Here is a 23,300-nt window from a genome sequence, read left to right on the forward strand (position 1 = left end):
CAGGTATTTTGGGGATATTGATTTCTGTTTAATTCTGTTGTGGTCAGAGAACACATTCAGTAGGACTTCCAATCCTTTTAATAAATGTATTGAAACTTGGTTTTGGCCCCAAACTTGGTCCCTCTAGGTGAATGTTTCAAGGGTACTTGGAAAAAAAAAAAAAAAAAAACAGTATACCGGGTGGAGTGTTTCATTAAATAAAGTAAAAAGGCCATTAGGCCAAGTTGGTTGATAGGGTTGTCCGGGTGCTCTAAATCTTGCCGAATGTCCATTTATTCTCTCCATTATCGGTGGAGGACTGTTGAAATCTCCACTTGGAAACTGGAAGGGAGGGGAAAGAAAGGAGGAGGAGGATGAAGAAAGGGAGTTGAATGAATAAACATCCAACTTAATATGTTGTTACCTACTTCTTTAATGCAATTTCCATCATCAATGTGTAAGATAAGCCAAACAATTATTTGGAACATCGTATGGGGGAAAAAAACCAGTATTTTCCTCGTGTCTGTACGTAAACTGAAGCATTACTTTCTATCACAGCAGCTGTTAAAATGGAGCAGCCAGAAGAAAGACATTTTGCCGTTTGGATACATCCTAGATCATTGTGTTCCAGGCTGAATGCAATTTACCTTCATTAGACTTAAATTACATTAAAAAAAAAATGAAGCATTACTCAGATTAGAACAAAAGCTAAAGGGCAAAAATAAGGAAACAATTTGCCTAACTGGTTCACTTCATTGGTGCAATTTCTCCAGATTTCAAAGAATAAAAGTAGTGACCCAACACCTGCTTACTAGGTAACTGTGGAATGTGTTTACTCTTGTTTCTATATTTGAACCACCGCAAACTGCCCGAATACTGATTGACTTCCAAGTGTATGCAACATCCAGGAAAGGCAAACTATCCCAATTTGCCACTAAAATATTTTGCAAAAATTAGTAGAAAGAATTGTATTATCTTTTATAAAAGATCAATTAAGAACTTTTGAAAGCATTAAATATATGTGGTTTCTATGGGAAATTGAAATATAACCACCTAAAAAATTAAAAAGAGGGTAAGAAAAATATGAAAAAAATCTTCTAAGAAATAATACCTGTCCTAGGTTTTACCAAGGAGATTCAAACACTGGGAAGGAGGATATAGACTGCATAACTGCTAAAAGTTCCTACCAAAATTTACTCATTTGACAAAGCATTTACTGAGTGTCTACTAAGAGTCACTGTGCTATATGTTGGTGAAGACAGTTTTTCCCATAAGAGACTTACGGGTTTGTGTAAGGGGCAGACAACAAAGTAGTAAATAGATGAAATAACTGTAATTTATGGTAAATGATATAAAGGAATTAAATATGATGCTGAAGTCAATGATAAAACAGAATGTCAATAAGACCTCTCTGAGTTGTGGGATAAACAAAGTACAAAGCATTTCAGATTAGAAAAGGCCAGAATGCCTAATCTCACACCTTCTATTCAATATTGTGAGGTCTTAGCCAGTGCAATAAGAAAAGGAAATAAAACTTACTAAAATTGAAAAGGAAGAGTTAAAACTAATTTTATTCCTAGACAACGTGATTAACTATATAACAAATCCTATCTACAAAATAACTACTAGAATATGTAAGTGAATTTAGGAAGATCCATAAATGACCATAAAATACAAGGTCATTAGCTAAAAGAGTCAATGACATTAGATACACTCACATCACACAGTTTTAAGATAGAATTTTGAAACAAGTCCATTTGCAATAACATTAAAAAAGAACCAATACCTAAGAATAAATAAATAAGAGATATACAAGGCCACTAAGTGGAGAACTATATAATATGACTGAAAGATGTTAAAGAAGACCTAAACAAATGGAAAGATATAGTCAGTTCATGGACTGGAAGACTCAGTATTGCAGATGTTAATTCTCCCCAAATTGATCTATGGAGTCAATGCAATCCTAGTAATAATCCCCATTGGCTTTTTAAAGAAACTGACAAGCTGATTCTAAAATGTATATGGAAATGCGAAAAACCTGGAACACCCAAAACACCTTGAGAAAGAAACAAAAGGTTCAAGGACTTACACTGCTTAATTTCAAGACTCATTATACAGCCATGGTAATCAACACAATGTGGTACTGGCATGAGACTAAATCCATGAAGAACAGAGGATCCAGAAATACACTTATATGTGCTCAACTTATTTTCTACAAATATAGCAAAGCAATTTATTAGGAAAAGAAAGTCTTTTCAACAAATGGTGCTAGAAACAACTTATATCCAAATGGGAAAAGAAAAAAAGAAAGAAACAAATCTGAAAAAGGCCTATATCCCGTTTATGTATACATTAAAAAAAAAAAAAAAACCTCTTACAAATCAATTTTTAAAAGGAAACAACCCAATAAAAGAATGGGCAAAAAATGTGAACACCTCACAAAGGAAGAAATATGACTAGCCAATAAGCACATTAAAAGGGCTCAATACCGTTGGTCATCATGCAAATATAAATTAAATCACTTTGAGATACCACTTCATAACCACTAGAAGGGCATAGTTAAGAAGACTGACAATATCGAATTTTGGCAACCAGAAGCTTCGTTCACTGAGACGCATACATAATGTTGTAGACTCCTCGTGCACAGAAGGGAATTACTGTGCTGGCTGGGATGATTGATGGGCTGTGTGACTCCACAATGGAAGGAAGGAGAAAGAAGGAAGAAGGGAGGAAAAGAATAAAAGAAAGAAGGGGAAGCTCTTCCTTAGCATCAAATACCAACCAAAAACTATAGAAGGAATGATGATAGAATTAGAAAATCAATAGGTGCCAAAACCAGGGGGCAAAAGTTTGATAAGCAACAAAATATTTACACAGTCTCAAAAGTAACTTCCCATAAATTACTTATTACTTACAAAGGGAAAGTAAAGACAGGCCACAGATTTGGAGAAAATATTTGCAATATACATATCAGATAGAGAACTTGTATCCAAAGTATACAAAGAATTCTCAAACTCAATGATGAGAATATAAACAATCAGGTATTTTTAAAAATTGAGCAGAAGATTTGAATACTTTCACCAAAGATGATATATAAATGTAAAATAAACACATGAAAAGATGTCCAGGGCTTCCCTGGTGGTGCAGTGGTTGAGAGTCTGCCTGCCAATGCAGGGGACACGGGTTCGTGCCCCGGTCTGGGAGGATCCCACATGCCGTGGAGCGGCTGGGCCCGTGAGCCATGGCCACTGAGCCTGCGCGTCCGGAGCCTGTGCTCCGCAACGGGAGAGGCCACAGCAATGAGAGGCCCGCGTACCACACACACAAAAAAAATGTCCAACATTGTTAGTCATTAGGAAAATGCAAATTAAAAACACAGTGAGGAATCACTATATACTTCTTAGAATAGCCAAAAGAAAGAGAGAGAGAGAGACAATGCCATTGCTGACGAGGAGAGGATGTAGAGTAACTGGAACTCTCATAGACTGCTAGTAGGAATGCAGGCTCATTGGAAAACATTTCTTTATTTTTTATTTTTATTTTTTTAATTTTTTTTATTTTTTGGTGGTACGCGGGCCTCTCACTGCTGTGGCCTCTCCCTTTGCGGAGCACAGGCTCCGGATGCGCAGGCTCAGTGGCCATGGCTCACGGGCCCAGCCGCTCCACAGCATGTGGGATCTTCCCGGACCGGGGCACGAACCCGTGTCCCCTGCATCCGCAGGCGGATTCTTAACCACTGCGCCACCAGGGAAGCCCCGGAAAACATTTCTTTAAAGTTAAAATATCCATTTGCCATTCAACCCAAATAGTCACACTCTTAGGTATTTACCCAATAGGAATGAAAATTTATGTTCACACAAAAATCTGAACACAGATATTTGTAGTAGCTTCATATATAATATCAAAAAACTGGGTATAAGCCAAATGTTCTTCAATTGATGGCTAGGTAAACTGTGATGTATCCATACAATGGAACACTACTCAACAAGACAAAGGCATGAACTACTGATACATCCACTATAAGTGAATCTCCAATGCACTGTGCTAAGTGAAAGGAACCAGACCCAAAGGCTACATGCTGAATGAGTCCACTTACGAGTCATTCTGGAAAAGGAGGAACCACAGGAATAACTAGATCAGTGGTTGCCAGGGGTTGGGGTGGGGTGTGGCGGTCAACCATAAAGGGCACTAGAACATTTGTGGAGGGGACGAATTACTCTGTATCTTGACTTTGGTAGTCATTATACAACTTTATAAATTTGTCAAAACTCACAGAATTGTACATTGTAGATGGTGAGTTTTACTTAAATTATACCTCAGTAAACCTGACTCTTCCTGCCACGCCCCCCACACACAAAAAAAATGGTGCTAAAGAAGAAAGAAAAATAAGATTGGGTACATACAACTAAGCCAGGGACAAGGCTCAAAAGATGTTCTTGAATAGTGGCTTTAAGTCGATCACAAATTGGGATCTAAAATTTCCAGAAGCTAATGCCTGATCACTTACATGGCTGTCAATCTCTACAGGATGTTTTTCATAAAGCACAAGTTTGTATGGAAGATAAAATCATTCATACACAGAGGCACGGGACCAAAATAAGTAATTACAAAGGTTCTGGGTAATGCAGAGGCTGAAAACAACTGCTCTGACACATTCAGGATACACAATAGTCTTTACAAGTGAAAATAAAGGAAATCTTAAATGATAACTAGAAAAGCAAACTCAAAAATACAGAAAGAAAGCATACAGATGTAAAAACAAAAAACTCCCACAGGGTATCATGCCCCTCCTAGATGAATACTATCAAATTCCCACTGAATAATTCTCCCTTTCATTTCTTCGAAGTCCCAAGAGGAATAAATAAATATAAATCAAAATGAATATTTAGTTAATTATTTTTATCTACTTCATGCAAACCTTATATATATATATATATATTATTTTTTTTTTTTCTTTTTTTTTTTTTTGCGGTATGCAGGCCTCTCACTGTTGTGGCCTCTCCCGTTGCGGAGCACAGGCTCCGGACGCACAGGCTCAGCGGCCATGGCTCACGGGCTCAGTTGCTCCGCGGCATGTGGGATCTTCCCGGACCAGGGCACGAACCCATGTCTCCTGCATCGGCAGGCGGATTCTCAACCACTGCGCCACCAGGGAAGCCCCTATATATATATTTTAAAAAAATTTTTTTTTATTTTATTATTTTTTCTTGTGGTACGCGGACCTCTCACTGTTGTGGCCTCTTGCGTTGCGGAGCACAGGCTCCGAAAGTGCAGGCTCAGCGGCCATGGCTCACGGGCCTAGCCGCTCGGGGGCATGTGAGATCTTCCCGGACCGGGGCACGAACCCGTGTCCCCTGCATCCGCAGGCGGATGCTCAACCACTGCGCCACCAGGGAAGCCCCAAATATATATATATATGTATTTTTTATTTGACTCTGCTTATCAAACTAGAACTTTCACTTCCTGACTTAAAACTTTACAGAAGAAAATTAGTAACAAAGTGTAGTTGAGGAATATTGTAAATAGGTCTTCTAAATATCCAAATTATCTACCCCACCTCCAATTTAAATTCAGCATATACTTGCTCAACAAAATGTTCTTAGATTAATTAATGAGATCACTCATTTAGATAATGGACAGATTTGGGGCCCTGAATATTAACAGTCTAGTAGACAAAAGCACAAATGGTAATGAACGTGGCCAAAGAAAATTTCATAGAATGTTCCAAGCAATTGGCTCTTACTTCAAAAGGGAACAAAGGAAATTGGGACTGGGAGGAAAATGTGAAAATTCAGTGGCAAGAAAAGCATATCTAAACCCTTGCAATAGTTGGATTACTCTCAGCCTTTACCAACATTATGAAATGACGGAAAAGAAAAAAAGTTCTAGCTATGCACCATGTCAATACTCTTTCCAGATTGGGATCAATTTTTTTCATTTATAACAGTTTAATGCACATCTAATAGTAAACAAACAAAATGACAAAATAAAGTGAGATTTAAAATAACTTAAAATAGAAATATTATTCCAACAATCTACCTGATTTATATTTCCCAAAGACGTCTCAAAGAACAATGATTAAAGCTGGCAGTATGGAAATTAGGGTATGTGTGTACATCACAGATTAAACATGGCCAGGACAAAGTGGGGAGGGTGTGTAAAACACACTGGGTCTAACCATAATTTTAACAAGGAAGAAACAGAATAACAATCAACCAATTAATGCATGTGTGTTCACTTGGTGATAATTCACGAGGCTATGCACTTGGACTTGAGCACTTTTCTATACATATATTCCATTAAAGGTTTATTTAAAACAAAAGAGCATCAACCAATAAGTTTTTTGTTTGTTTGGTTTTGGGTTTTTTTTGGCTGCATTGGGTCTTCGTTGCTGCACTGCGGGCTTTCTCTAGTTGCGGCGAGCGGGGGCTACTCCTTGTTGTGGTGCACAGGCTTCCCGCTGCGGTGGCTTCTCTTGTTGCAGAGCACGGGCTGTAGGCACACGGGCTTCAGTAGTTGTGGCGCACGGGCTCTAGAGTGAAGGCTCAGTACTTGTGGTGCACGGGCTTAGTTGCTTCTTGGCACGTGGGGTCTTCCCGGACCAGGGATCGAACCCGTGGTCCCCTGCATCGGCAGACGGCTTCTTCTTTTTTTTTTTTTTTTGGTTACTCTCACTGTTGTGGCCTCTTCCATTGCAGAGCACAGGCTCCGGAAGTGCAGGCTCAGCGGCCATGGCTCACGGGCCCAGCCGCTCCGCGGCATGTGGGATCTTCCCAGACCAGGGTACGAACCCGTGTCCCCTGCATCAGCAGGCGGACTCTCAACCACTGTGCCACCAGGGAAGTCCAACCAATAAGCATTTATGTCATGGTGCTATAAGTGTAAATAAAGGGGTTCTCAGAGCAATTGCAATCTGATTGGAGGTACTGATAGACATACATAAAAGATAACACCTAACTGCGTTGCATTAGTTAAGTGCCATACTCGCTTTGCAGGGAGAGATGCATTGCTTCCTAGATCACGGCACGGCCACCTCGACATTCGTCCAGTCTCCTTTCCCATTCATCCTGCGTGCTGCTGCCTAGATCTGACCATGCTGTTCCCTTGCTTTTGAACTCACCATTGCACAGAACGCTGGATAAGACCCAGCCTCTAACATCTGCACTGCAATGCACGCCCCCCTCTGCCCCACACCTCCACAGAGCTACAGCGCCCACCTGCCCAGCACGGCCAGATGCAAGCGCGGGTCACTCAACACGCCTCTGTGCCTGCACACACGCTCCTCACTCCACCTGAAACAGACCCACTTCTGTTCTTGCTGACCACCTCTCTACCAGCTTCCCCTCCCCCACCCTTCTCATTCCCTCCAGACTTGACCTGGTTAACACCCACTTTACCTTCAGGACCTCAACTGAGCAACACGTAATGCAGTAAACTTCGACGGGCTCCCCAGCCCAGCCAGGTGGAGGAGCTATCCCTCTTCTGTGCTCCCACGGCCCTGGGTCCTTAGTGCTTTCAAGGCCGCTAACTCGCAACTATCTCTTTTTATCTTATGAATGGACAAAACGGCTCAAAGTTGTAAAAATAAATTAAAAAGGTATGAAATGAAAAGTTTCCTTCTGGTCCATGTCCTTCATCTTCCCAGTAGCACACCTACCACCATCATCCCCAAGGTAATGGCTATTACTGGTTCCTTGTATCTTTTCAGGGAAGTGATGTGTGTTACTTCTTGGCCAGGTGCTAAGAAAACCGTGTGATTCCTTCACCCAGCTCAACGCAGGAAACTCCACAGTCCTAGGGACCCCAGTGCCACAACATGGCAAGAGCTTGGCACGTGGAGGGGGGCCTCCCGTTAACCCTGCACCGCTACGGATGAGAGAGACACTCCCACGTGTGGGTCTCTCTTATAGGCGCTGTGTTACCTCCTAACACAGCACAAACGCAGGCGCAAAGACGAACTCGTATTTCCTACTATACTGTTTCCATCAGCCTTTCTTTCATAACTTGAGACCATGGAGATCTTTCTACACTAGTCACGAAGAGCTACCTGGCCGCTCCTTACAGCTGCATTATTCCAGCAGATGGAATGTCAGAAGTTACATAACTTGTTCCCCAATGGTGAACATTTGGGCTGCAGGAAATATTTTGCTTTTACAAAATTGCTGCAATAAATAACCCTCTCCATACATCATTTCTCATGTGATCAAGCCTATTTGTAGGATACATTCCTCCGAGTGAAACTCCTGAGCCAAAGGTTATATAGACATTCTGGTATTTTAATAGGCCCAGCCAAATTAGCCCCATCCGAGCAATACCTGTTCGTACACCCACCGGCAATGCATCAGCTCCTGTTTTTAAACCCACGGCCATACCAAACGTGTGTTATTAAACTTCTGGATCTTGTGACAGTTTGAAAGATTAAGAAAAAATAATAATAGTTCAGAGTAATTTGCGCTTTGCCAATCTTTAATCAAGTTGAAAATCTTTTCATATGTTTAGGTTCCATTTTCACCCTGGGTTACAGGTCTTTGCCAGGGCCTTCTCTATTGAGGTTTTGCTACTCAGCTCCGCTGCTCAAGGAATCCTTCGGGCCCTCCACCTCTTGGGTACTGGTCCTGTCGGCGTGATCAACGTGTCTATTTCTTGTTCCTTGTCTGTTCCTGGCGTTCAATGGCAATACTTCTAGTATCTCCCCATTAAACATGACGTTGGCCTTGGGAATACACAGCGGCATAGTGTTAAGAAAGGATGCACCTCTAACGATGTCACCAAGGAGTTGTTTACTCAGGGGCTCTGGGAGGGAAATGGCCTGCTCTTGTGTGGTTTTCTCTCTAATCCTCAGCACAACAGCCAGGACTTAATCGGCTCAATAAACATTTGATAAATTTACTAAGGGAAGATCAGTATGGCTCGTGCTATAGTCACACATGGTTCCAGGAAGAAGTGAAGTACGGGCCAGGTGTGGAGAGATTAATGGGCTACAGAGTCGAGAGAAAGAACAAGTGGTCAGAGACAGGAAACTTCCATGGAGATAAGGAAGGAGTGAGACTTTGAATCTGGACACAGCACGTTCCTATGGGGAAAAGGTGGAAGGAATGCTTTATCCCACCACCGAGGCTTGAATGGGCGGGGGGAGATGGGCTTCATCCGGCAGGCTGAGGGATCCGTCTAGAAGAATCCCAGGGCTATAGGTATTTCTCAGTCACACAATGCTTTGCGTGTGCTGAGAGCTTCGGAATGCCAAAGAGCCTGCTGGGGAATAGTTTTTAATATAAGTGGGCAATTGTTTCATGAAAAGTTAAACTCAGCTCTCAAATCCGGGGCGGAGGATTTTAGAGTCGGGCCTCTTTCTTCTCAACACGGCAAAGCTGAATCCTTCTTCCCTCCTGTCCCCAGATGACCCTTTCATCCTCATCCCTTCCCTGAAGCCGACCCATAACAGGTACAAAGTGTTGACCCCTTTGTGTTAACAGTGCCTGCCTACCACCTGGCTCTGAATATTTCTACCAGAATGTGAAGATGTCAGCAAAAGCCTTCGAGGCTCAAAAAAGTAGAACCTTGATAGCAGAACGCCAGGTGGTGACAGTGCCACAGCCAACCCTCTGGGGCAAGAAGGCCCACAGGCCACTGTTGCGGCACCTCCAGTGTCTGGTGGCTGGAGTGGGCTTGTCATATCTTGGCGTGAAATCTCATGACTATGAAATGATTTCTTACTAGAGCAATGGGATGGTTTCTGATTATTTAGTCCAAATTCATTTTAACTTGTAGCCAGCTGACTCTAGCAATTTGTTAATTAAATGACATAGGTATGTTTAAAAGTTAGAGGGTGCGGTTACGTGTTGTAATTTTGTATGCTCGGGGCCTTATACCAGGAGTGGGGATGTGGCGGTGGGAAGTCCCTTCCACCCTTCGTGCGTGACGGGGACAAGCACCCCGCTGCCCTCCCACGAACCGTCTACTCAACGCAGCTGCCCAACGGGCCCTCTATTTCTGTGGGTGCTCGTGCTAACGCCCGTCCCATCGGTGCACAGATGCCCACGAGGGCCACGACAAAGGTGATGGACAGGACACTGGGTGCATCATTGGTGGGCCATGACTTCACCCCTGGAATGCTCTCCTCACGCTGAGAAAGTAATCACAGAGTATATAGCTATACTCCTGTTTACACAAAATGCTACAAGTAAGAGTTTTACAGTAACGGCAGCTGAAAGGATTTCACGCTAAAGCACAAAGACAAAAAAAAAAGTCACTTCCTCTGATGTATAAAATACTGAACTAGATGCTTTCTAGTCACAAAGAGGAAAACAGCATCAGGGGTTATCTTTAGTCTCAAGGAATGTGGATTCCAGTTAGAGAAACCGCACGGAAGAGGCACCTGGAAATCCTACATTTGCCACAGGAAGTGCCAAATAAATGGCACATAAGGAACATCAGAAAATGGACTGTTCGTGGTTCAGCTAATCCCTGAATGGCTGGATCTTTTGCTGTTGTTGTTTTTTGGGGTTTTTTTGGCCATGACGCACGGCATGTGGGATCTTAGTTCCCCGACCGGGTATCAAACCTGCACCTCTCCCCAGCAGTGGAAGCACAGTGTCTTAACCACTAGACCGCCAGGGAATTCCCAAATGGCTGGATCTTTGAGAAAAGCACAGGGCAGAAGGCGCCATCCCACAGAGGGAGACAGAGCGTAAGACTCATCGGTGGAGTATACGCTAGAAGAAAAAGACAAAGAAAAAAAAGACTGAGGCCAGTTTGGGTACTTGAATGACAGTAACAAGAGGGACTTTGTCCTGCAGTGGGGCTTTAGGACACGTATAGAGCACGAAGGTGACGTGACGACACGGTGTTCTCAACTACCCCGTTCACTTCATCTTTCTGTGCACTAACTAGTTCCTTTCCTTTCATAGTTTTGAATAATTTAAGGAAATATACTTTACAGAATGTATTCATTCCCCTAAGTCAGGGGTCCCAACCCCCAGGCCACGGACCGGTACCGGTCCATGGCCGGTTAGGAAGTGGGCCGCACAGCAGGAGGTGAGCAGTGGCGGGAGAGTGAGCGAAGCTTCATCTGTGTTCACAGTCGCTCCCCATCACCTGCATTACCACCTGAGCTCCGCCTCCTGTCAGATCAGCGGCGGCATCATATTCTCATAGGAGCGTGAACCCTCCTGTGAACTGCGCATGTGAGGGATCTAGGTTGTGCGCTCCTTGTGAGAATCTAATGCCTGATGACCTGAGGTGGAGCTGAGGCGGTGATGCTAGCGCTGGAGAGCGGCTGAAGATACAGATGATCATTAGCAGAGACGTTTGACTGCATGGAGACCATAATAAAGCAACTGCTTGCAGACTCATATCAAAACCCTATCAGTGGGCTTCCCTGGTGGCGCAGTGGTTGAGAGTCCGCTTGCCGATGATGCGGGGGACACGGGTTCGTGCCCCGGTCCGGGAGGATCCCACGTGCTGCGGAGCGCTGGGCCCGTGAGCCATGGCCGCTGAGCCTGCACGTCCGGAGCCTGTGCTCCGCAACGGGAGAGGCCACAACAGTGAGAGGCCCGCGTACCGCAAAAAAAAAAAAAAAAAAAAAACAACAAACCTATCAGTGAGCGAAAAGCGAAAACAAGCTCAGGGCCTCCTGCTGATTCTGCATTACAGTGAGTTGTATAATTATTTCATTATATATTGCAATGTAATAATAATAGAAATAGAGTGCACAATAAATTTAATACGCTTGAATCATCCCCAAACCATCTCCCTCCCACCCTGCCCCAATCCATGGAAAAATTGTCCTCCATGGAACCGGTCCCTGGTACCAAAAGGGTTGGGGACCGCTGTCCTAAATTATAGAAACTTAAGTATACTATCCCCTAAATGGCCTTTGAGTTCTCCTTGAGACTTCTTTTTCCCTCACTCCCCACATTCCCTAGCTGACCTGTTAGGTTTTATCTTCAGAATAAATCCCAATCCACCCCCTTCTTGCATCTTCACTGTCCTCGTCTGATGTAAGCCAGCACTGCCAACTTCCTGGACGGCGGCAGCCTCCGAATTCATCTCCCTGCTTCCACTCTCCCACTTTGGACTTGGATAATTCACTCGCCATAAAGAGGCTGGAATGGTCTTAAAACAAATCGGACATGGTCAAAACCTACCAGAGCTTCCCATTACACGTAAAATAAAACCCTGACTCCTGCCCACGTCTCTCTCTCTGCCTACCTTGGCCTCTGGCTGATTCTGGAACCCGCTGTGTTCTTTCCTGCCCCTGCTGATTACCATGCTGTTCCCTATGCCAAGAATGCTGTTCCTTCTCGGCTGAGAACGCTCTTCCACCTGATCCTCACGGGGGCTCTTTCTTTCTCAAAACCAATCACTTCTTCAAACCACTTCCTCAAAGAAACAGTCCCTAAATAACTAACTTAAGCAATAACCCAGGCAGTCTCTTTCTTGTCACCTGCTTTCACTACCCACTTACCCCTGATAAGATGCTTAGACCCAACTCATATTCATGACACCCCAGAGTCAGATGGTCCCCACACCCCACACATGGTCAGTACGCCCTAGACTCTGGCTCCTGTGGCAGCCAACAAGCTGGGTGTTTTTCACCAACTCTTTGTGCTAATGTTCCTTGGTTTCCTGACTGGCGAAACAAAAGGACTGGGAGAGATAAAAATCTAATGTTTCATTTAAGCCTAGTACTCTGTGGTTTCATGAATTAAACTGGGGTCGGTTTTATTTCATTCTTTTTTTGCTGTTGCCCTTATTGCTATTTTGACAGATGGAGATGGGGGGAAAACAAACACATAAAGAAAAGAAAAAAAGAGTAAAGGAAGAAAGGTGGGAGGCAACAAAGGCAGAGAAGGCGGAGAGAGGGTGAGGGCTTTTTCAAAACCACTTCTTGTGGGAAATTAATCATGCTGCTTTGTCCTGGCAAGAAGAAGCTATTTCAGGAAGAAAATAACCACTTCACACATGGAAGTTTCAGCACTAGTTAACCTGAACTCTACTCTACTGCTGTCTCCTAAGGTGTTACATCATCAGCTCAGATAGTGACCGAGGGCCTGAGCTCTGGAGAGTGGCAGACCCCAACTCTGTAAGGTCAATTTCAGTTCAGCCATCACTGTTTACAAGATGCCAGGCAGGTGAGGAGCAGCTTCACCTCTGAGTGCAGGTCCTCTCACCTGTAAAATGGGGCTGATGCCAACCTCGGCATGGGGTCATTTTGAAGACTAAATAAGATCTGTAGGGGACTTCCCTGGTGGTGGAGTGCTTAAGAATCTGCCTGCCAATGCAGGGGACACGGGTTCGAGCCCTGGTCCAGGAAGATCCCACGTGCTGCGGAGCACCTAAGCCCGTGAGCCACAACTACTGAGCCTGCGCTCTAGAGCCCACAAGCCACAACTACTGAAGCCCACGCACCACAACTACTGAAGCCCGTGTGCCTACAGCCCGTGCTCTGCAACAAGAGAAGCCACCAAGATGAGAAGCCCGTGCACCACATGAAGAGCAGCCCCCGCTCGCTGCAACTAGAGAAAGCCCGGGCACAGCAAAGAAGACTCAACGCAGCCATAAATAAATAAATAAATAAATAAATAAAATTTTAAGATAGCACACACATGATTTTTTTTTTTTTTTAAAAAAGATCTGTATGTAGAACACTGAGCACCTAAGGGCTGGATTATGGGCTGTTACCATTCAAACGGTACTGATACAGAACTTTTCAAAGCTTCTGCTGCTGAGGTTTACACGTGCTGCTATGCATAAGCCAGAAACTGATCCTCACAATCTTCACAGCACTTTGTGAAGTTATAACAATGGTGTTATGCATCTAGGGTTTTTTTTTTAACACATTCTCCAGCCAAGAACCAAATACTTTATTTCAAAAATAAAATTACACTTCAGAACATAATATGGTAACCAGAGCCGGACTTAAGCTCCCACAATAACAACCAGAACACTGGACAAAATATATGAAATAACGGTTTTCAGACACAGAAGGGGGCTATAGTCCCTGAAAGAAGGGAAGCAAACTAGGAGGACCCCAGGCTGGGTCAGCTCTTGGCCTGGAGGTACTTTCTGAAGTGTGGTGATGGGAGGGGGACCCAAGCAGACCGTGGTGGTCCTGCCGAGGCAAAGGCACCAGGAGTTCACGGAACACGAGGTGCCTGGTAACACCAGAAAAATAAATGAAATGAAGAGCTATATAGCTATTATAAGCCAGTGGTGAGGACAACTTACTAGGATATATTCAATCCAAAAGAAGACTGGAAAAGAAAAAAGCAACAAGGAAACAAATAAGACATGTGAGATTTAAATCCAACTACATTGGTAATCATTTAAGTGTAAATGGTCTAAATAGTCTAATTACAAGGCAGAGATCAGAGAATAGACATACCATGCAAACACTAATATCAAGAAAGCTCAAGTGATTATAACAATATTAGACAAAGTAGACGTCCCAACAAATACATTATTACCAGAATAGACTTCTCATCATGATAAAAGTGGTAGATTCATCAAGATGACATAACAATCATAATGCGTGTGTACTGGGAATTCCCTGGCAGTAAGTGGTTAGGGGTCCATGCTTCCACCGCAGGGGGCACAGGTTCAATCTCTGGTCGGGGAACTAAGATCCCGCAAGCTGCATGGTATGACCAAAAAACCAAAAGAACCTGTGTGTACCTATCACAGGAGATGCAGCAAATGCCTCTCCTAGGCACTACCAAAGAGAAATGACAGCATTTGTTCACAACAAGACTTGATGAAAAATATCCATAGCAGCTTTACTCGTAATTTCCCTAAACTGGAAACAACCCGATGTCCATGAAAAGTGAAGTGTGTTAATAAGTCCATACATTGGAATACTATTCAGCAATAAAAGAAACAAAAATCCCGACACAAGACACATGATAAATGAACCTCAAGGTAGAAATGGTGCTGAGGCAAAAGGGCCAGACACAAAAGAGTTCATAGGATTTGATTCTATTGATAGGATGTTCTAGAAAAGGCAAATATAATCCATTGTGACTGGAAGCAGAAGCAGATCAGTGGTTGCGTGGGGCTAGGATGAGCTGTTTAGAAATGGGCAAGAGTGTACTTTTTAAAGTGATGGAAATGGTCCATATATGGATTGTGGTAACAGGTACGCGGGTGTACACTTTTGTCAAAACTCAAACTCTAGGGCTTCCCTGGTGGCGCAGTGGTTGAGAGTCCACCTGCCGATGCAGGAGACACGGGTTCGTGCCCCGGTCTGGGAAGATCCCACATGCCGCGGAGCGGCTGGGCCCGTGAGCCATGGCCGCTGAGCCTGCGCGTCCGGAGCCTGTGCTCCGCAACGGGAGAGGCCACAGCAGTGAGAGGCCCCAACAGTGAGAGGCCCGCGTACCGCAAAAAAAAAAACAAAACTCAAACTCTATACTGAAATTGGATGTATTTTACTGTGAGTGTTTTATACCTCAATAAAATTGCTTTTTAAAAGAACAAAAGCATGCAGCATATTTATCAGTAAACAAAGAAAAACTAAGTAACAACTGGATCCTTAGATATGTGGTATCTCAAGAGAAGGAAATCAGGCATATTCTGAAAGAGATAAGCTAAAAAGTAACAATAGAAGAAAAGGGCCCAAATCAATGTTCCCAGTAAGCTATCCAAGCTATTTGAAGTTCTTTCCCATCACCATTCGGAACCCACTTCTTGGTTTAAAAGTAGAAGCCACAAAACAAACCTAATTTCAATCTTCTGAAATAGTCATAGATTATATGGTAAGCAAATCAATCTGAAAGAGCAGACTTTGAAGACAATGAATTTTTTTTAAAACTCAAAGCAGTGAAATATTTCCAGTAAGAAAAAAAAAAAAAGATTTCTTTGGAGAGTAAGTGCATCTTACAAGGGAAGAAAGAATATTTGCTTCTTGAAGAAGCTGTCCTAGTTGCTCTCACTGTGTTCTACTGTTATAAACAGTCTCTTTGAGGGACTAAAGCAATTCTCTCTGCCCCCACCTCCACACTGTGCTGGGATTTCTCTTGGAAACCAAACCACAAGAATCTTCTCTGTTCATCAGCGAGCAGCTGGGACAAAGCTCCGAACTTTAAGGCTGACCGAAAAGCATCATGTAGAACACAGAGGAGGTGTGTCCAGCAGATGGCCCACTGTGCAAAACAAGCAAGTTACCTTAATTCTGACGTGCATGAACACAGTCATCGCCCGACACCCTCAGGCTCTTGTCTGAGCCGTTCTTGCACCTTCTGGCTCCAACGGAACCCAAGCACATGGTATCCTGCAAGCCCCTGTGCCTCCCACCTGCTTTTGCACCACAACACAATTCACTGCAAATCTATCCTCCCATCCTCAGATGACTTCTCACCACCTCCACCGCTGGCCGCCGGTCCCAAAGCCGGGATCATCTCCTGCTGACGCGCTGCAGTATCGCCTGCTTCTTGCTTCCACAGCACCTAGACAATGCTGCATGAGCACTTGAGTCAGTGTGTGCCGCCCCAGTGCTCCAACTTTCCTGTGTCCCATGCCATGACTAGGAAAAGCGGAGAGCCTTGTGATTGCCTCGAAAGCCTCGTCAACCACCCCCCACCTGTCTCGCGGTCCCTTGCACTCAGCCCCTTGGCTGCAGCCTCCTTGCTGTTCCTCCACCACGTGGTTCCGGTCTTAGGGCCTCTGCCCTGCTGAGCCCTCTGCCTGGACCCACTTCCCCCCAGTACACAGGGGCTCAGCCCTCACACCTCCCCGGGATGCTGTTCAACTGTCCCTTGGTAAGTGGTGCCTTCTCCAAACACCCTATTTGAAACTGCCACACACACCGGCAAGCCCTGCCCCCCTTTGGCCTCTACAGTTCTCCACAACATTTACTACTGTGCGGACAGTGTGTATTCGTTGGTCTGTCTCCCCCCCGTAGAATGTTAGCTCCAGGGACTTCCCTGGTGGTTCAGTGGCTAAGTGCAGGGGGGCCCAGGTTCGATCCCTGGTCAGGGAACTAGATCCCCCAAGCAGCAGCTAAGAGTTCGCATGCTGCAACTGAAAGATCCCACGTGCCACAACTAAGACCTGGCACAGCCAAATAAATAATTAAATAAATATATTAAACAAAGCATGTTAGCTCCATAGGGGCACCCATAGCAGTACTATTCACGGATGTATGGTACGCAGTGAAATTTACTGAATGAACAACTGAATTTTTAGTAGATTTCAAACAAAGCCCGAGAACCACCTCATAGCGTATCTCTACATTTCCTGGTCTTGACTTTGACTAGAAGTAGGAATACTAAAATAAATCAAAGATAATGTATAAAACCCTCAGAAAAGGCATTTCCAAAAGAGCTAAAACCAGGGGATATTATGACAGTGCACTGCCACCTGGAATTTCAGGCATTTGGGGCTCCTAAAATCCTAAAACCGCCCAATCATCCCTCTACTGTCAGTTCAAAAAGCTGATGGTCAACTTTTCCAGTAGAGGTGATGTTTCCTAGGTCCTTAGAACTCTCCAGGAATATATATTAAGACCCCAGCTTTGCTAATATTGCTACAGCATGTAGTATTTTCCCTTAATTATGTGGACCCAGGCAACGAGACAGCTACAAAGTTGAGTCAGTTGCAGATGTTGGCTGATTGGCTAGACTTTCCTTTTCGCTGAGAGTGGTTTCCCCACACTTGCCGTGGGATCTAAACTCATGGCTTTGAAACATCACCAGTAGCCCCTTCCAAGAATTTCGGAGACTTCCGGGCAGTAGTAAACACTCCTTACAGCTGTCTGATACCGGCATGCCAGAGGTCTGTGGGTTTCACATCCATCCTTTGCAGAGTGAGCTGGTGGCAGGTAGAAAGTCCTCTGTGGCCTGACGCTGTTCTAGTCTCCCCTATGTACCTTTTTGTTTAATAAGACATTTCCAATGGAGCACTTAAAATATATTAGATTCTCGGGCTTCCCTGGTGGAGCAGTGGTTGAGAGTCCGCCTGCCAAAGCAGGGGACACGGGTTCGTGCCCCGGTCTGGGAGGATCCCACATGCCGCAGAGCGGCTGGGCCCATGAGCCATGGCCGCTGAGCCTGCATGTCCGGAGCCTGTGCTCCGCAACGGGAGGGGCCCCAACAGTGAGAGGCCCGCATACGGCAAAAAAAAAAAAAAAAAAAAAAAAAAAAAAAAAAAATATATATATATATATATATATATATATATATTATATTCTCAATGTCTCATTCAACAAAGCACATAAAGCAGAGACCTGCTACAGAAAGATCTTTGTGCAGTGCCCCAAATTCTGGATTTTAGTGTCATGATATATTAACTAGGAATTGTATAGTTTATATGTTTTTTAAAAAAAACCTCCAGCACTGTTTACAATAGCCAAGACATGGAAGCAGCCTAAATGTCTGTCCACAGATGAATGGATAAAGATGATGTGGTATATATCAATATATACACAATGGTATATTATGCAGCCATAAAAAAGAATGAAGTAATGCCATTTGCAGAAACATGGATGGACCTAGAGATTATCATACTAAGTGAAGTGAGTCAGACAGAGAGAGACAAATATTATATGATATCACTTATACATGGACTCTAAAAAAAAATGATACAAATGAACCGATTTACAAAACAGAAACAGACTCACGGACATAGAAAACAAACTTATGGTTACCGAAGGAGAAAGGTGGGGAGGGATAAATTAGGAGTTTGGGATTAACAGATACACACCATTATATATAAAATAGATAAACAACAAGGACCTACTGTATAGCACAGGGAACTACATTCAATATCTTGTAATAACCTATAATGGAAAATAATCTGGAAAAGAATATATATATATGTATAACTGAATCACTTCGCTGTACACCTGAAACTAACACAATATTCTATAAACTATACTTCAATTAAAAAAAAACTCAGATGCATGCTCATTTCCCCACTAACTTTTCCTGGTGACAGACAGAAAACAGCAGCTGTGAAATGCTTACCACCTATTCAGGCTCTGCTTTTTGGGGAATGGGCAAACTTGGTCACATTATTTTAACTAGCCTAGAAAACACTAGTTTAGTACACAGGTGGCCATCACTGTCTTAAACCAACAGTAATTCCCATCAACCACAGGCTCAGAAGAGCTCAGGGAAAATTCAATAGCAACCACCTAAAAGATCAGAGAGAGAGTCGCCAGCCTGCAGATCAGGGGTCTGGTGGTCACATGCCAGGGTTCCTATAGTTCTAGTGATTAGCAGATGTTAAAGGACTGTGCCGTTTCAGTAAAAGTGTAGCTCTTCTGAATTTTTCTGGGACGAGATAATCATGGCTGATCTTAAAACCTGAATGATGTCCTGTGAAAGGAAAACCAGCCCAAATAAACTGGTTTAAAATAAACAAACAAAAAAGACCACTAAATTTCTCATAGGACTGGTTTAAGCTTTCTTACTCTCTTTGAAAGCTGCCACAGTTTTCTCAGATGTCCCCAGTTTTCAGAGCCACAAGAGGCTGCGTGGCAGGGCAGGTGGCGTCTCCAACCCGGGGCACCAATACCCGGGCTTGTGGGAGCCAGCACATAAGGATAAGGAGTCAGCCCAAAGGACTGCCTGCCAGTGGGGTCTGGACTAACAGCCTTTCCCTCTTCTTCAGTGTCTTTCCTCTCTAGGCGGCATTTCTGTTTGGAGACGCAAGTTGAAAGTGTGCAGAATCGGTGTCCACCATTTCTGTGGGTTCCTCACCACCCGTTGCCTGCAGCTGCCTGGCCTCTTCAATTGAAAATCCAATTAGCTGTGCTTAGTCAAGTGTTTACCTCTGCTGTTTGAAAGTTTAAATGGATCTTTAACTCTTTCCCTCGGTAGAAGTCTCCACAAAGGCATGGATAATTGATGCAGAGTTGAATGGGGCCCGAAAGTTTTCTTCCCTTTGGGGGCTGGTGGCTCTCAGCTGGAGGAAGTTTTACACATCAGACAGGGTGGGACCCGGGCAGTCTGTGACTGTCAATCAAGGAGGCTGTTTGTCTGGGGAAGGCCCTGCGCAGGGACACAAACAAACTCTTCCGAACAAAGTTGGAAACAAAAGAGAAAACAAAGCCTGAAGGGGGGTTCCCGGGTTAAGATTTCCCTCTATGACCACATGCAAAAGGGCTCGATGTGCTATCATTTAACTCTGGTCTTCAAGTCAGAAGCTGCACAGTGGTAAGTATTTGCAGATTTTAGCCATCTACCATGTTTTGAAGCACAAAGCACTTCGAGCAATAATTTTATAATCATAAAATAGGTTGGTAACTTTGCTCCTTGAAAAATGACAAAAAAGTAATCCTAAAATGTTTTCTTCTGTGTCGCTTATATTTTTTTAGTACTTCTGTGGTCCTGTATTTTGAATATAATTACCAAATTAAAAAAAGAGGTCTCTATGTCGTATCTGTGTCCATCTTTCTTTCTACAGGCCTCCTCAGAAAATCCTTTTAAAAAGAACTTTGTAAGGTAGCAATTTCTGTCTTTCCAATGTATCCTTTTTATAATGAAACATACTTTTTTCTTCAAAGTCCATGGCAAGTATATTTCTTATGCCTTAGCCCCGAATGCCAAATATAATTTATACATTCCTTCAACCCGAATGTTCTCTGAAATCATGCTAAATATGTTTGAGACCAACATTAATAAATATTTAAGAAATCAAAGTGAAAGTAAAAATTGAAAAGAAAAGGCACCAGACTGGAAAGAAAGGAGTAAATTTGGTTTTATTCAGAGACAGGATCTTACATGTAGAAAATCCTAAAGAACTCACACACATACACAAATCTACTAGACCTAATAAATTAGTTCAGCAAGATTGTAGGATACAAGATCACCATACAAAAACCAATTCTATTTCTGTGTACTAGCAATGAACAACCAAAAATGAAATTAAAGAAACAATTTCATCCATAATAGCATCAAAAACATTAAAATAATTGTGAATAAATTTAAGAAGACATATGAGACTGAAAACTACAAAGCACTGCTGAGAGAAATTAGGGACGACGTAAACAACTGTAGAGACATTTCATTCATGGATTGGAAGACTTAATGTTGTTAAAATGACAGCTGTCTCCAGATCTAGAGATTCAACAAAATCCCTACCAAAATCTGAGTAGGTTTTTTTTTTTCTTTTTGGCAGAAATTGAAAAACTGATGATAAAATTCATATGGAAATGCAAAGGATCCAGAAGAGCCAAAAACAATTTTGAAAAAAAAAAAAAAAAAAAAGAATGAAGTGAGAAGATTTTAATTTCCTGATTACAAAACTTACTATAAAGCTACAGTAATCAAGACAGTGTGGAACCAGCATAAGAACAGACATACACATCAACAGAACAAAACTGAGAGTCCAGAAATAAGTCCTTAAATTTATGGTCAATTAATTTTCAACAAAGGTGCCAAGACAATCCAATGGGGGAAGAAAACGTTTTATACTTCAAACAAAAAAACAAACTTTTTTCAGACAACTAGATAGCTGCATGCAAAAAAAAGATGAATTTAGACCCTTACCTCACATTATACATGACAACTGAAAAATCAAACAAAGATGTAAGAGCTAAAATGCTAAAACTTCTAGACGAAAAAGAGAAAAAAATCTTTAGGGAATTCAGTTAGGCAAAAAGTTCTTAGATAAGACACCAAAATTCATTCTAAAAATTTGTAAACTGGACTTCAAAATTAAAACCTTCAGTTCTTCAAAAGTCACCGTGAAGAAAATGAAAAAGAAGCCACTGACTGGGAGTATTTGTGAATTATACATATGATAAATAACATAAATAAAGACAATCAATTTTTTAAATGGGCATAAGATTTAAACAGACATTTCACCAAAGAAGATATAAGCATGGCTAATCACCACAAACATGTCTAGTATCACTAACTGTTAGGGAAATGCAAATCAAGACCCCAGTGAAGCACCACTTCATAGCCACTTGGAAGGCTAGAATCAAAAAGACAACAGCAAGTGTGGATGAGGCTATGGCAAACCCAGGACTCTCATAAAATGATGGTGAGAATGTAAATATAGTATAGTTTAGAAAGCAGTTAGTGATTCTTTAAAAAGTTAAACATGAATTCACCATACAGCCCAGCAATTCCACTCCTAGTTACATACCCAGGAGAAATGAAAACATACATCCACACTTGTACATGAATGTGAACACAGCAGCATCATTTGTAATAGACCAAAAGTGGGAATAATTCAAATGTCCATCAACTGGCGAAGGGATAAACAAAATGTGGTCTATCCATACAATGGAATATTATTCAGCAACAAAAGGGAATGAGAGACCGGAACACACAACGTGGATCAACCTCCAAAACCTGATGTTAAGTGAAAGAAGCCATATGCAAAAGAATAACAGTCTACAGCCTGTAAGATTCCACTCATATGAAATGTTCAGAAAAGGCAAATTACTATAGAGAAAGAAAGCAGATTATTGGTTGCCTGGGGATGGGAGCAGGAAGTGACGACAAGTGGGCACAGGGTGTCTCTTTGAGACATGGAAATGTTTTAAAATTAGACTGTGGTGCTGGCTGCACAACTCAGAGTTCACTAAAACTCATCAAATTATATACCCATAATGAGTGAATTTTATAACATGTAATATCATTCCTCAATAAAGCTGTTTTTAAAAGAGTAAAAGTTGCAAAATTTTGTTTTGACCAAAACCATGTTTCAAAGACACCAATTCTCACACGAATTCAAAAAGATTAATATTCAGACTCTGGATTAAGCTCTGAAGTCAGTGTGAGAAAATGAAATGTCTTCCGTGGCAATAATGATGCGACGTCATACTACTTTAACTATGATGTTCTTTATATATGAGAGTAACATTTGCATACTTTATGAATTAAGCATCTATTTTGGAGTCTCCTTATAAACGGAAACATCCTTCTCTAACAGGAGAGGGTATGCTGTCAGAGAAGTGAGTAGATTGTCAACAGAAAGATGGAATTTATCAAATGTTATGTGCCCCACTTGCATATGATGAAATTATTTCAGTATATCACAGAAGAAAATGGTAGCAAAACATCTTAACCATACAAATTGTTTTTAACTGACAAATTGATTTTACTGTCTAACCAGTATTCCTTTTTTTTTTTTTTTTTTTTTTTTGCGGTATGCGGGCCTCTCACTGTTGTGGCCTCTCCCATTGCGGAGCACAGGCTGCGGACCCGCAGGCTCAGCGGCCATGGCTCACGGGCCCAGCCGCTCCGCGGCATGTGGGATCTTCCCGGACCAGGGCACGCACCCATGTCTCCTGCATCAGCAGGCGGATTCTCAACCACTGAACCACCAGGGAAGCCCCAGTATCCCTTTAAAACCATTCTTTCAAT

At 42.7% G+C, this 23,300-nt stretch overlaps 1 protein-coding gene across 6 annotated transcripts in view; it reads right to left on the minus strand.

Annotated features, from left to right (window-relative positions):
• The window catches only part of GRK3 (G protein-coupled receptor kinase 3), a 126,707-nt gene that overhangs the window by 71,358 nt on the left and 32,049 nt on the right, over nucleotides 1-23,300 (minus strand). The window contains exon 2 of one of the 6 annotated variants that reach the window (XM_067014298.1): nucleotides 178-321. The exons of 4 other annotated variants lie outside the window; for them this stretch is intronic. Coding sequence is in view for 1 of the 2 variants with exons in the window: in XM_067014296.1 (XP_066870397.1) it covers nucleotides 16,340-16,376 (37 nt within the window). In the remaining variant the exon portion in view is untranslated. Of the gene's footprint in view, nucleotides 1-177; nucleotides 322-16,339; nucleotides 16,432-23,300 lie in introns of those variants that run through there. One more of the 6 variants, XM_067014296.1, reaches the window with a different exon arrangement.

The sequence above is a fragment of the Kogia breviceps genome, chromosome 15, assembly GCF_026419965.1.
Source record: "Kogia breviceps isolate mKogBre1 chromosome 15, mKogBre1 haplotype 1, whole genome shotgun sequence".
NCBI lineage: Eukaryota > Metazoa > Chordata > Mammalia > Artiodactyla > Physeteridae > Kogia > Kogia breviceps.